Source organism: Cicer arietinum, chromosome 3, assembly GCF_000331145.2.
Source record: "Cicer arietinum cultivar CDC Frontier isolate Library 1 chromosome 3, Cicar.CDCFrontier_v2.0, whole genome shotgun sequence".
In the NCBI taxonomy this organism is placed as follows: Eukaryota; Viridiplantae; Streptophyta; class Magnoliopsida; order Fabales; family Fabaceae; genus Cicer; species Cicer arietinum.
In genome coordinates, this window is record NC_021162.2 from 4,324,837 (window position 1) to 4,340,179 (window position 15,343).

General features: G+C 33.5%; 2 protein-coding genes across 2 annotated transcripts; one reads left to right on the top strand and one right to left on the bottom strand.

Moving 5' to 3' along the window:
- The first annotated feature begins 6,861 nt into the window (after nt 1-6,861).
- Nucleotides 6,862-10,704, top strand: LOC101506158 (uncharacterized). The gene is made up of 2 exons (XM_004491825.4): nt 6,862-7,291; nt 10,388-10,704. The coding sequence occupies exon 1, from the start codon at nt 6,997-6,999 to the stop codon at nt 7,285-7,287; it is 291 nt and encodes a 96-aa protein (XP_004491882.1). The 5' UTR covers nt 6,862-6,996; the 3' UTR covers nt 7,288-7,291; nt 10,388-10,704.
- A 2,563-nt stretch (nt 10,705-13,267) lies between these two features.
- LOC101506492 (uncharacterized) lies at nt 13,268-15,152 on the bottom strand. Its single transcript, XM_004491826.4, has 2 exons — nt 14,475-15,152; nt 13,268-14,235 (listed from the first exon to the last, which is right to left on the bottom strand). The coding sequence occupies exons 1-2, from the start codon at nt 15,024-15,026 to the stop codon at nt 13,504-13,506; spliced, it is 1,284 nt and encodes a 427-aa protein (XP_004491883.1). The 5' UTR covers nt 15,027-15,152; the 3' UTR covers nt 13,268-13,503.
- Nucleotides 15,153-15,343: the final 191 nt, after the last annotated feature.

A 15,343-nucleotide genomic window follows, 5' to 3' on the forward strand; every position in this document is an offset into this window, starting at 1 on the left:
CAATTCAGTCAGTTTAAGGTGACTTATAATTGTCAAAAGGAGAAATGGACTCTTAATGAGCTCATTTCATTATGTGTGCAAGAAGAGGACAGGCTGAAGCAAGATAGGACTGAAAGTGCTCACTTTACTAGCATCTCTAAAGACAAGGGCAAAAGGAAAAGAATTGAGGAGCCCAAGAACAAAGCTGCTGCTAAGGGTCCAGAACAAAAGAAGCAGACTAAGGATAACAACTGCTTCTTCTGCAGGAGTTCTGGACACGTGAAGAAGGATTGTGCCAAATATCACGCTTGGCGTGTTAAGAAAGGTATGATTCTGTCTTTGGTCTGTTCTGAGGTTAATTTAGCTTCAGTACCTAGAAACACTTGGTGGTTAGACTCTGGTGCAACTACTAACATCAGTGTTTCAATGCAGGGTTGCCTGAACTTCCGAAAGCCTAGTGATACTGAAAGATGGATCTATGTAGGAGATGGGAAGAAGGTAGAAGTTGAAGCCATAGGAAAATTTAGATTATTATTAAGTTCCGGTCATTATTTGGATTTAAAAGACACTTTTGTTGTACCGTCATTTAGACGGAATTTGATCTCTATTTCTTATTTGGACAAATCAGGATATTATTGTTCATTCGGGAATAAAGAATTTACTTTGTCTTTAAATTCGAATGTTGTTGGAACCGGTTTACTTTCTGGTTATGATAATCTTTATTTGTTGGAAACTGTGGCTAACTATAATGAAACCTTGAATGTGGAATCACGTGGTACTAAGCGGAAAATTGACAATTTCAATTCAGGGGTGCTTTGGCACAAGCGTCTAGGTCACATCTCTAAAAATAGAGTTGAACGACTTGTGTCAGATGGAATTTTAGATTCCATTGACTTCACAGACTTTAACGTTTGTGTAGCATGCATTAAAGGAAAACAGACTAAAGATAAGAAATTAGGCGCATATAGAGCTACAGACGTCTTAGAATTGATACATACGGACATCTGTGGGCCATTTCCAACTCCTTCTTGGAATGGTCAACAATATTTTATATCATTCATAGACGATTATTCTAGATATGCCTACCTTTACCTAATTCACGAAAAGTCCCAATCAATAGACGTGTTCAAATCCTTTAAGGCAGAAGTTGAGAATCAACTTAATAAAAGAATTAAAAAGGTCAAATCTGATCGTGGTGGTGAATACTACGGCAGATATGACGGTTCAGGTGAACAACGTCCGGGACCATTTGCCAAATACCTAGAGGAATGTGGAATCGTCCCACAATACACTATGCCGGGGTCACCCAGCATGAATGGTGTAGCTGAAAGACGAAACAGGACTCTTAAGGATATGGTAAGGAGTATGATTTGTCATTCCACCTTGCCAGAGTCACTCTGGGGAGAGGCATTAAAAACAGCAGCATACATTCTTAATAGAGTACCAACTAAGGCAGCGGCTAAAACACCTTATGAGCTTTGGATTGGGCGTAAGCCTAGTCTGAAGCACCTTCATGTTTGGGGATGTCCAGCTGAGGCAAGGCCTTATAGGCCGAATGAAAAGAAATTTGAACCCCGAACAATTAGCAGCTATTTTATAGGGTACTCAGAAAAATCAAGGGGCTATAAATTTTATGATCCTAATTTGAGAACAATTTTTGAGACGGGAACGGCAACGTTCTTTGAGGATATTGAGTTTGGGGGGAAGATTAAGGTTAAAGATTTTGTCTTTGAGGAAGAATCGGTAACAATTCCAGAACTGATTCTTCCACCAATTGACTTTCCCATTATTGAACAAACTCAAGATGATCTGGTTGTTCAGGAAGAACAAAATCCAGATCAAATTCAAGATCCTCAAGAACAAGTGCCTCAAGAGCCAGCTCCATTGCGGAGATCCACTAGAGAAAGGAAAAATGCTATTTCGGATGATTATGTAGTATTTATCAATGAGGTAGAGGAAAATGTTGGCATGACGGAAGACGACCCAGTCAACTTTCATCAAGCCATGCAAGATTCTCGTTCAGATAAGTGGATCGAAGCAATGAATGAGGAGTACAAGTCTATGCAAGACAATTCAGTTTGGGAACTTATCCCATTACCTGAAGGAAAGAAACCCATTGGTTGCAAATGGATTTTTAAAACCAAGCGGGATTCCAATGGTAATGTGGAGAGATATAAGGCACGTCTTGTAGCTAAGGGTTATACTCAAAAGGAAGGGATTGATTATAAAGAGACTTTCTCTCCGGTTTCATCGAAGGACTCTTTAAGAATAATCATGGCTCTTGTTGCTCACTTTAATTTGGAGCTTCATCAAATGGATGTAAAAACAGCTTTTCTCAATGGCGACATTGATGAGACGATCTATATGGTGCAGCCAGAAAACTTTGTGTTGGGAGACCCAAAGAATATGGTGTGCAAACTAAGAAAATCCATTTATGGGCTAAAACAAGCTTCTCGTCAATGGTACCATAAATTTCATCAAGTAATTCTCTCATTTGGTTTTGAGATGAATACAGTTGATGATTGTGTGTATCATAAGTTCAGTGGGAGCAGACATATTTTCCTGGTCTTGTATGTTGATGACATACTGCTTGCCACTAACGATATAGGCATGTTGCACGAAACTAAGAAATTTCTATCAAAGCATTTTGAGATGAAAGATCTTGGTGACGCCTCTTTTGTATTAGGAATTCAGATACACCGAGACAGATCTCGAGGTATTCTTGGATTGTCACAAAAGAGCTATATCGATAAGGTTCTCAAAAGGTTTGGGTTACAGGATTGCAAACCAGGGGACACCCCAGTTGCTAAGGGAGACAAGTTTAGTCTCAAACAGTGCCCTAAGGGAAGTTTGGAAATTCAAGAAATGCAAAAGATCCCTTATGCTTCAGCTGTAGGGAGTCTTATGTATGCCCAAGTATGTACGCGTCCAGACATAGCGTTCATAGTAGGGATTTTAGGCAGATATTTAAGCAATCCAGGTCTTGACCATTGGAAAGCAGCCAAGAGGGTCATGAGATATTTGAAGAGAACAAGAAACTACATGCTCACATATAGGAGGTCAGACCAGTTAGAGATCACTGGGTACTCTGACTCGGATTTTGCGGGATGCCAAGACAGCTTAAGATCAACTTCAGGCTATGTCTTTCTGTTAGCTGGTGGAGCAGTTTCTTGGCGTAGTGCCAAGCAAGGTCTTACTGCTTCATCAACCATGGCAGCAGAATTCGTAGCAATTCATGAGGCATCTGACCAGGGCATTTGGCTGAGAAATTTTGTCACGGGGCTGCAAATAGTTGAAGGGATTGAAAGACCACTCAAGTTGTATTGTGACAATAGATCAGCAGTCCTGTATTCTAACAATAATAGGAGCTCAACCAAGTCAAAGCACATTGACATTAAGTTCCTAGTTGTTAAAGAGAAGGTACAAAGTGGACAGATATCCATAGAACACTTAAGGACAAACTCCATGATTGCGGATCCACTCACTAAAGGTCTACCACCCAAGGTCTTTCATGAGCATACTGCTCACATGGGTGTGCTACAGTTTGAGGAATCTTGATTTTAGTGGGAGTTTCGTCCATTATGTAATTCATGTTCTATGTTTAATTGTAAAGTACAAATACATTGTATTTGGACTTTCTGATCAGAAATAAAGTTTAAAGTATTCAGTTTTTGGTTACTTTGTACATTTAAGTTATGGTATGATCTCATTCGATAAAGTAGGACCAGTTGAAAATTGACATGCATTGACCAACTTCATGTAATTTTCATGCTACACTTTTCATAATGGGTCTATGTCATTTAGTTGTGTCAGTACGGGTGATCATTGATGGGTTTAGTTATGCTTATTTTGACGAAAGCCTCTTTGGTTCCATGTGCTGATATGATTAATGGACGGGACAATTTGAATTGTACTCAAGGTAATTATAATGACATTTTTGACGTCATAAAGTCTAACACACTCCTAAGGATACATGTGTGACCAGTGGGAGATTGTAAGATTTATGGGTCACATATGTAATTAATTAATAAAGTGTGTTAGGGTCATTATATAATTAGTCAATAAACTAGGGGTCAAATAATATATAATAGTTTATGGCTAAAGAGCATAATAGTTATGAAAATTAATAGTGTAGATACCAGACAGTTTCTAATTTAATGAGGGGCTGAATTGGAAATACTGCAATTTGGGATATAACTAATAATAGTTATATATAGGGGTAATGGTCCCCAAGGCAAACACAACAAGACTATTCAGTTTCAAAACCCTAAAGGAGAAAACTATCTGGTTCTCTCTATCCCCATCAAGAGAGTAAGGTCTTCAGGGTGTTTTGCTGAGGAAGATCACCCAACCCATTGGCTCTATCATCATCATCCTAGGATTTCATCAATGGCAATTCCCACAGGTACGTTTCCGCCTTTGGTTATTCATCATGTAATTGACATGGATACTTAACAGTACATACGTGGGAAAATGAGACTTTTACTTAAAAATAATGTTTTGTATTAATAAAACCGATGTGATACATTTTAAAATTATTTACTTTTATATCGTTAACTTTAAATAGAAATGCATAAATGAATTTTCTTTCACTAGTAAATAATTGAATCCTAGTTAATTTATGTCAACCTTGTTTCTCTTGAATTTCACCTAAAGAAAATTTAATTTATTTTAGATCGTAAATGAACATCGATCTAACAATTGAAATATTAAATTTGCAAATAAATAAATAATATTTTAGTTAATTGCATTACGTTCTTTTACAAAAAAAATATATCAAATCATTTTCTTACGCATCTTTTACTTATTACATGATGAATCAACCCTAAAAAAAAATTATAGTCATTTTTAAAAGAAAATAAATAATTTTAAGTAATGCTTTGGGCATTACACTTGCAGTTAAATATAACAATGAGCCTATCCTTCCTCTGTATTCCTTTGCAGAGATGATTTTTTCTTGTTCATCTTTGTCCAAATTTGAGGATGGATGTATGAGAGTTGTCATTGTTTTAACTTCATTCATTTTGTATTTCTTTAAAAGATCTTTGATATATTTTTCTTGACATATAAAGAGTCCATTTTCATATTGTTTGATTTGCAAGCCTAGAAAATATCTCAATTCTCCCGTCATACTCATTTCAAATTCACTTTGCATGAGATTTAAAAATTCCTTACACAATTTTTCAGGTGTTGAACTAAAGATGATGTCGTCAACATATACTTGAACAATTAGCAAATCAATTTTAATTTTTCTAAAAAGTGTAGTTTCAATCTTGCCTCTAGAAAAATCATTTTTGATTGAGAAGGAACTTGGTCTTTCATACCAGACTCTAGGGGCTTGTTTCAATCCATACAGAGCTTTAGTGAGTTAAAAGACATGATTTGATTTCTTTTGTTCTTCGAAATCAGGAGGTTGATGAACATATACTTGTTTATTTAGAAAACCATTTAAAAAGCACTTTTAACATTCATTTGAAAAAAATATAATAACTTTATGAGATGCACATGGAAGAAGGATTCTGATAGCTTCGAAACTTGCAACTGAAGCAAAAGTTTCATCATAGCCAATATCTTCTTGTTGTTTATAACCTTGAGCCATCAATCTTGCGTTATTTCTTATTACATTGCATTCTTCATCCGTTTTGTTTCTAAATACCAATCTTGTGCTAATAATTGTTTGATTTTGTGGATTGGGGACAAGAGTCCAAACTTGATTCTTTTTCAAATTGGAAAAGTTATTCTTGCATTGCTTTAACCCATGAGTTATCAACTATGACTTCTTTGATTGATTTTGGTTTCATTTGAGTGATCGTTGTCATGTTGTTGTTGTTGTTGTTGTCATCTTTAAAAGACATTCTTGTTCTAATGCCATTATATGTATATCCTGTGATTTGATTTTGTGGACGATCTCCTAAGGTTTTCCAGCTTCATTGAGGAGTGCGAAATGATGATTGATGATGAATCTCGTTTTTTTAAGGAACGATTTGCTGCTGTTGCTCAGATTGATTTTCGTCTTCATCAACTATCTTTTGTATATCAAGATCATCAAATTCGTTAAATAACACATGCATATTTACCTCTACAATTTTTTTTTTTTATCTTATATTATATATACGATATAGCCTTTGGAATTAGTGGAATAACCTAAGAAAATGACTTTTTCAAATTTAGCATTAAACTTTTCTAGATTGTCTTTGTTATTTAAGATATATCAATAGCAACAAAAAAGAAGAAAGTATGAGATATTTAGTTTTCTGTTTTTCCATAATTCATAAGAGGTTTTGTTGATAATTTTTCTTAATGATACACGATTAAAAATTTAACAAGAAGTATTGATTGCTTTAGCCCTAAAATATTTATCAACATTTGATTCTTCCAAGCTTGTTCTTGTCATTTCTTATGATGTTTTATTCTTTCTTAATAGGTGTTCCCTTTTGCCAACTTTTCAAAATCAGAGTGATGAACTAAGAAATCAGAAATGAAAAAGTTAAAAGAGCCAAAATTGCTCATCGAAACTGAAAAACCAAATTTACACAATTAAAAATTAGAGGGACTAAAAATAAAATTAATTAAAAAAAGAAGAAGTGATTTTTAACAATATTAAAATATCAAATAATAAATATATAAATAATTAAATATCACATTTAATTTTTAAAATTATAATAAATAAATCTAAAATAACTTATATTATTTTTGAATAAAATTTCATAAAATTTACTTTTAAAAAGATTTGTAACATATAAGGGGAATATATTATATCATAATATCTAACAATAAAAAAATTATAAATAACCACTCAAATGAGCATACTAAAAAAATACATAGGCCTATTTATACAAAAAAGAATACGTAGGCCTATTTATACACACACCAATGTTCACATTCACATTACCATACATCTTCATTGTGCAAAGCTAACCCTCTACTTGCTACTCCTCCTCCAAGCTATATCACAATCCATTTCTATATATTTACTTTCTTAGGAAAGAGAGAGAGCTTGCGCGCGTGACGATTAGTATGGCGGCGACATTAACATCCTCACCTTCTGCAGCAGAAATTCTGTCCCTCTTCCGTTCCTTCATACGAATAGCTCGCCAATTCCCAGATTACAACATCAGGGAATACACTAAACGACGCGCCGTCGACGCGTTTCGTCAAAACGCAACACTTTCAAACCCTTCTTCCATTTCCGATGCTTTCTCTTACGGAAAGTCACAGCTTGAAGTCGCTAAACGACAAGCCGTTGTTTACTCTCTTTACGTTCCTCCTCTTCCCAGCATCATGGACCTTCCAAATAAACCCTTTTAATCAGGTGAGATTTCTCTTCCATCTTGTTCACAAGATTCGATTTTTTTAATTATTTTTTGGGAATAATTGGGAATTACTGAATTTGCAACTTAATTATTAGGGTTTTTTTTATAATTATTTTTTAGGGTTATGTTTGAATGAACGTGAAAATAACTTGAACTCATTCTGTTGTCTCTGTAATGGTATGCTATAGTTGGTTACTTGTTATCATTTCGCAAAAAATAAACCAACTATAAAAATTTAAAATGAGGGAGCTATAAAATGTTTACATAATTGAATAAATCTGAATGGATAATCCTAATTATGTTATTTAATTTGATGCATTTTGTTGCTTCTGTATTGGTCGTTGTATTTTTTTATTTATAAAATGTATGTTATTTCTTTGATGCATTTGTTTTCTCTGTATTGGTCTATGAAACACATACACTGACACTGTAATAATTTGAGAAAAATGAGTTAATTGAATGTAATTATTGTGTTGGTGTCAGACACCGGAATATGGCTTCAACTAGAAGTGTCTGTGCTACAAAACTATGAAGCACCTACACCGAGGACACTAGGAACACATCTACATAAAGGCCAATAATAATTTTAAAAATTAGAAGTGATTGAATGTAGTAACGTGTGTCAGTGTTGTGCTAGTTTCATGTCAAACACCATGCACGTCTTCATGATGAAGTGTTAGCTATGGAGCACGGACACACACACTCGACACAACACTGACGCTGGTAATAATTTGAGAAATTTAATTAATTAAATGTAATCAAAAGTGTTGGTGTCATACACTAACATGTGTTAGGATCGAGACATGCCTTCCATCAGTGGTATCGGTGCTACAAAGAGTGTTAGTGCTATGTCGGGATTGATATGGAAGGAGAGAAGACCGTGCAAGTGGTTGGAAAAAATTAGAGTTGTTGTATGACATAAACACTTATGCTTGGAACACATTATGAAAATAGCTTATGATATACTCATAAGTTGGTTGCTTATATTAATATATTTTCATAAGCTTATTTTCTTAAATAGATTATACAGAGCTTCCCCTTGTTTCCTGTTCTTTTGTTAAACCAATTTATACATAAATGCTTATATGAAAATCACCTATTTGTAAGTTTATGACCAAGTTGTTTATCCAAATGTATGCTACATGATACATTTTAAGTTTTTAACTTGTGCATTGTATAGTTAAGCTCACTTTAAAAGAGCTTTATCCATTGAAGATGAGTATGACATAGTTGTTAAAACTTCTTATAATCATTTTATTATGCTGCGTTTGGAACTGAGTTAATAACCTTACCGTGCGTGACAATGCCCTAACTAGTAACAACAGACTAATTATCATGGTGCACAATTAGATTATCATCTCTATAATTTGCTAATACACAGAAGTTTGCACAAAAGAGATTGAAAATAGAGTAAGTGGGGCTGTTTTTCTGGTCCTTGGAAGTTGGAAAATGTAGGGGAATATTTTAAAATGGGGTAGAATTAGATTCATTTTTATAGGACTGAGCTTCTCATATTAGTAAAGAACCCAAATTTTTCAATAGGACTGAACTTCTCATATTAGTAAAGAACCCAAATTTTTCAATAGGACTGGTCATTTTGTCTGCTGTCTCTTTGCAACTCTGCAACGAAGACTATGAAGATGTTACCCTCATGAACCCAAAGAAAGTATTATTGTGGACCATGGACGGTGATGAGAGGAGACTTCTATCTTCTTTAGCATAGCCAGTTCTGCTACAGTACATGCAGCTTCAAATAAGCTTAACACTGGAGCAAACTTTAACCTCAAGTGATATAAAGTATTAAAGATGACCTCTACTGTCAATGCAGAGAGGCCCATGCTTTCTATAATACAAAATTCTCGGTTGATTTTGATTCAACTAGATCATTTTATCTAGTGTTGTCAAATAGCCGCTATTGCAGTGCTGTAGCACTTTAGCATAGTGTAATTAGAACAAACCACTATTTTCCGTGATCCGCAATTGACAACACTGATTTTATCTGGAAATACATACGTTTTACTATTTGAAAGTCACCAAGTGATGTAGAACTATTACTGAGTGAACAATATCACATCCCATTGCCTGATACGTTCACTCGATGAAGAATTCTAAGTTCAGTACGAAGAGTAGAGAATCACCAATCCATTATTTTTCTTCTTTTTGGTGTGTCATACTTTCTGTTTGAAGCAAAGAATTCATTCTTTGAAGTGTTTGTCTCAAATGCAAGTGTATGCTGCATCACAACTGCTACCATAGCTCCACAACTCAAATGTTGATGGTAAGTTTGTTAGTGGGAGAGAATTTGTTAGCAGTAAGGATTGAATCCTAGATCTCCTTCTCAATACTCTTTCAAGTTTCAATGTCCCAACAGAAAACAAATAAAGTTATAATAAAACTTTAAAAATCATTTAAAAAAATAGCTATGACAAACTGGCTCTAATTCGATGATGGTTGAGAAGGGCTAATAGTCTGAAACCAGTAAACAACAATTGAAGTGGAAAATTACAAAATCCATTTACAAAACCAATTAGACACAGATGAAACGGTCTAGACTTCGGTTCGTATCCATTTGATTTCCAACGTTTCCACATTCTTGTCAACACTTTTTTGGATTTCACTGTGTCTGAAGGGAAAGGTATATAATCATTTTAAAATTAGCAACCTATGGGGTCTGATGATTCTGACATAGTTTAAAACTTCTTGTAGTCATTTTATTATGCTGTGTTTGAAACTGAGTTCATAACCTTATCATGTGTCATCTCTATAATTTGATCATACACAGAAGTTTGCACAACAGAGATTGAAAACATATTAAGTTGGGCTGGTTTTCTGGTCTTCTAAACCTTGGTATGTGTAGTATAAAACATTTTAAAATGATTAAAATTAGATCCATTTTATAGGACAGAACTCCTTATTAGAAGAAAAATACCCCAAAAATTTAAAAAGATAGAATATATGTAAAGTGATGTTGCTACTTGCTATAGCATGAACAGTATGCTAAGGTCCATGTTGTTAAATTGCATCTGCATCGTGTTTTCTTTTCAATTTACTAGTATGTTGTTATATTCACTCCTTCATGATTGGAATTTCTGCAGGTTATGTTGTGTTGAGATAGGATGATCAAAAATATGTGTTTCCTTACTTTGCATTCATCTATTATGGAACAGACTGCAAAGTGAAAATCTTGAAGTCACAGCTTTCTCTGGGAAAGAAATGACTGTTCTTTAGTAACCAACACTGTATTTTTGGAGAACTAGTTTATGTATGTGTATTTAAAGTGGGATTGCATTCCCTAATAATGAATTGAAAACCAATTTTATGTTGTTAGAATTAGAATAATTTTAGCCGACTTTCTGTAAATCAACTACTTGATTTGATTTTTGATACAATGATAATGATGAGGTTCTCCTTAGCCATAATAATTTGATGATGCATCATAAAAGTTGATTTATTTGTGCTCATATGGAGGTGGATTAATATGGTTGTGTCTTTAACAAGCCATAAAACTTTGAAATATTCCAACATTCCATTCCATTAATGAACACAAGTACACATTTGCTTCGTGGCTAATTGTAAAATATGTTATCCTGTGTCTTTTGGGTGGAGACTGTTGCAATTCTTCTTCAGAAGCATTTTTGTGATTTTCATAAAGTGAGACTCAGCAGTCAGCATTAGTAAAATCTAAGGGAATAATTGTGGACTCTGGTAGTCGTAACTGCAAAAAAATCAGGGGTTCCGAAGAGAATGATAAGCTGAATGTGGAGAAAATGTGTGAATCACTCCTATTGTATTCCCTTATAGGAAGAAGCGCGGTAGATGGTTGGTTTTATTTTTTAAAATCAAACCATATCTATTTTAAAATTAATATATAAATTTAGATTTATAATTAAATCTATTATTTAGTTTAAATTCGGTTATGAAACTAATTATAAAATTAATTATAGTTAAATAATCAGTTTTTAATTAAACAATCGGTTTTAAAAAATTTAATTTTAAAATCAATTTTTTTTAAAATCGATTAAAATTTAATTATTTTTTAATATTTATTTTTTAAAATAATTTATTCATAGCTTAAAAATCGATTATTTAAAAAAAATTGATTTTTTTGATAAATTTTCTCATCAAATTTTTTGAGAAAAAATTCAATTTAAAATATTTTTGTCTTGAGAAAAAAAAAGTTTTTAATTTTTTTTTCAATATTTTTTTGAAAAAAATAAATTTCAAAAACTTTTCAAGAGAAAAAATCTCAAAATTAATAAAATACTGGGGGGCCTATGAGCCTCCTCCTTTAATTCTACAAAAAATAATGAGTCGGTGCTTTAAAAAAATTATTTTAATAAGAACCTAATATTAGGGGTTTAGTAAAAAAAAAATTAAATGAGGCTTTGGAGTTTGGAGTTTTTTGATAGCTCTAATAATAAGCAATTGATTAAATGAAGTTAGCAATTGATTTTTTGGAGTTGAGTGGATAAAAATCGGATAAAAACTAAATTCAAATATAAAACATAAATGGGTATCCAACCGGTTCATAAATAAACAGGATTATAACCATATATATGATTTTAACTGGATATTTAAGATGGATTTAGATTCGATTTTGAATTTGGGTCTCATAACTTGATTTTTTGCACAACCCTAATAGGAAGTGTGGAGAGCTATCCTTATAATCTTATATTTTATGTAAGAATATTTTTAATTTTTTTGGTATAAACAAAAGTATCAACCGTGTAAAAATCAAATTAGTCCAAAAAGCAGTAAACTTCGATCAAATTAGTCACTAAATTTTGCAAGTCATAAACGTCAGTCAAATTAGTTTTCAAATTGTGTGAATTGCTATACATTCTTAAATTTGTAAAATATCAATCAAAATTGTTCATCTCTAAAGTTTTAATGTTTTATATTTTGCTGTAACAATATTTGAATGTGATTTATCTATGTTGATCTTACATTAATATCATCTTCTCGATAAGAAATTTGTCGACGACTAATAATTAAATTTGTAATGAATTGTAATTGTACATAGATTAATTATAGACAAATTAATTTATGAACAATTTAAATTTCTTAGAAAAATTAGTTCATGTTGTGACGATATTAATGAGACTAACGTAAATAATTCAAATATTCAATTAACATGTAAAAGAATTAATTTGTCTGACAATTACAATTTAAATGACTAATTTGCTTATTTACTAATGTTTGATTCTTGCCCGGTGTTGGTGCATATGGAAGAACGTTTGTTGGGTGACATCAGCTACATAAATGGATCATTTTTTTTATTTTAAGTCGAAGAATACTTTGACAACCAAAAAAGAATCTTAATATATCTTGGATCCATTTAAGGTCATCTTTATCGATAATTTTTTCTTTTATAAACATTTCTCACCAAAAGAGTCAAAATTAAGTAAACATACATTTTGATCCCTTCATTACCATATTCCAGATATTAAATCAAACATAATAGTAAACATGAAAGGATGTGATGCTCATACTTGTAGCTTCTTTACCATGACTAGTTCTGCTGCAGTACATGTAGGTTTCAATTAGCGTAACACTGGAGTGACTGAGTGAACTTTAACCTCATGTCATATAAAGATGAGCCTATTGTCGATGCAGAGAGGCTCGTGCTTTCTATAATACAACATTCTTGGTTGATTTGATTGAACTAGCTCATTTTATCTGAAAATACATGCATTTTACTATTTAAAAGTCACTAAGTGGTGTCGAACTATTACTGAGTGAACAATGTCATAGCTGATCGCCTGATATGTTTACTCGACGAAGAATTCTAAGTGCAGTACGAATAGTAGAGAATCGCGAATCCATTATTTTTCTTCTGTTTGGCGTATACTACTTCATGATTACAAACCTAGATGAAAATTTCAATGATTACCATTCAAAATAATCATGAATCATGAAGTATATGCTAAATTCAAGTGGTGACTACAGATTTAGTATGGTGCAACAGTTGTAGCTACACAAAACAAATGAAACTAATTTGATGATAGTTGAGAAGGGCTTATAGTCTTGAAAGTAGTAAACAACAATTGAAGTGGAACGTTACAAGTTCCATTTACAGAATCAAAAACCAATTAGACACACAAATGTGCTTTACCACACAATCTAAAACTCCAACAAAATCTCCTAGAATACAGTCAACAATACAAATCAAATGTAAACAAAGCCTTACATGCTAATGTTATACAGCATTTCAAGTCAAAATTTTCACACCTTTACTCTTCAAATCAGTTCTGTTTTCCATCTTGAGTGGCAATGGAGCAGAGAACACAAGCTTCTCTTTCACTATATCTCTCTCATCATTTTTGAGATCACCATCGTCGCTACTATGCATCGATCCTTCACTGTCCTCCATTACCACTTCCTCGTCATCTTCAGCACCCTGAGAAGAATCCAAAACATCTTCAACCGCACTATTTCCACTCCTCAAAACCTCGCCTCGATCGTCATTTGATGAACTTCCATCCGATTCGCTAGTTCTCGTGCTATAAACCTCAAGAACATTACCATTCTCTGCAAATCTAACACTTTTCTTCACTCTAGGTTGTTGAACGTTTTCCCTTTGAACAAAAATCCTATTTTTTCCATCCCTTCTACCAATCAAAACATCGGTTACACCATCATCATCATAATCATCATCATGAATACCCTCCTCATGATCAAAACCTTCCTCATCATTTGCATAAACCTTACACAAGTTACTAATCTTCTCAACCCTACCTCTCAAATTCTTCAACAGCTTCTTCTTCTCATCATCACCATCTGAATTTCTAGGTCTATGAACTTTCTTACCAGACCTCAAACTCTTTGCTTCTTTAACATAATGCATATGCATTTTCGCAGCAACCTCTTCAATTGAGTCCAAAAACTGAACCAGATCTTTACTAATCGACCTTTTCCCATCCACAATCATTGTATCACAATCCTAATGCCAAAAAGTACCAATTTTTATTTCCAAGGTATTAAAAAAAGAAACAGAAAATTCCCAATACAAAATAAATAAATAAAAACCCAAGATTGGATTACCCATCCACAATAATTGTATCACAGCCCTAATGCCAAAGTTCAATTTTTTATTTTCAGGGTATAAGAAATTAATCCCAAAAAAACTTAAAACAAAAAAGTAAATTTTTTGGGAAAAAAAAATACCCATGATTGGATTACCTGAATGGAATCAAGTTGAAGAAGCAAGTTGACAGCTTTGAGAGAAATAGCTGGAAAATCGAAATGGGTATGTGATGAAAAGGAGGATCTGAGAGAAATGAAGGAGGATTTGATTGAAGCAAGTTGTTTAAGGTTTCTTAGGGTTCTTGATCTACGAACAAGGAAAGAACGAAAATGGGTTTGAATGATACGTGCTGCGTTGTGACGGAGAGATTGATGATGGGTTTGGTGATGATGATTGAGAGAGGATTCAAGAGATTCAATGCGGTGAAGGAGAGAAGAGACAGTGGAATGGTGTTTGTCGTAAAGGGGGTGTGATTTGTGTTGGTGGGGGTGTTGAGTGGGAATGAGAAGGTGTTGTTGTTGTTGTTGAGAAAGGAGGAGTGAGGAAATTGTTTGTACGAGGTGGTCGTGTTGGGGGGAAAGATGGGGTTGTGGTTGGGGACTGCAGCATGTGTAGGAAGGGGTGCAGCAGCAATAGGTTGGAGGAGGAGGAGGAGGAGGGGGAGGAGGTTGGTGGTGGCGGTGGCGGTGGTGGTGGTGAGAGGCCATTCAGTTCAGTGAGAGGGAGTTAGTGTGTCTCTGTTTGTTTGAGAGGAAGGAAGGGTTTTTGAGCGAAGTAGTTTGGTTTTGATCTCGAGTGGGGCTGCTACTTGGTCAATTCATAGAATATTAGGACATGACTCTTATCGTTTAAAATCCTTCAATGTTTTTGTTGGTAAAACAAGGTATACACAATTATAAGATTAATCCATAGAGATAACGGATTCTTTTTAAAACTTCTATATATATATATATATATATATATATATATATATATATATATATATATATATATATATATATATATATATTTTTTTTGTGTGTTT

Bases quoted from the DNA above. Each gene is read 5' to 3' on its own strand.
- LOC101506158 (XM_004491825.4), top strand. From the start codon at position 6,997: ATGGCGGCGACATTAACATCCTCACCTTCTGCAGCAGAAATTCTGTCC.
- LOC101506492 (XM_004491826.4), bottom strand. From the start codon at position 15,026: ATGGCCTCTCACCACCACCACCGCCACCGCCACCACCAACCTCCTCCC. The intron at 14,236-14,474 runs GTAATCCAATCA...TTTTGGCATTAG, and splicing joins TTCAACTTGATTCCATTCAG to GATTGTGATACAATGATTGT.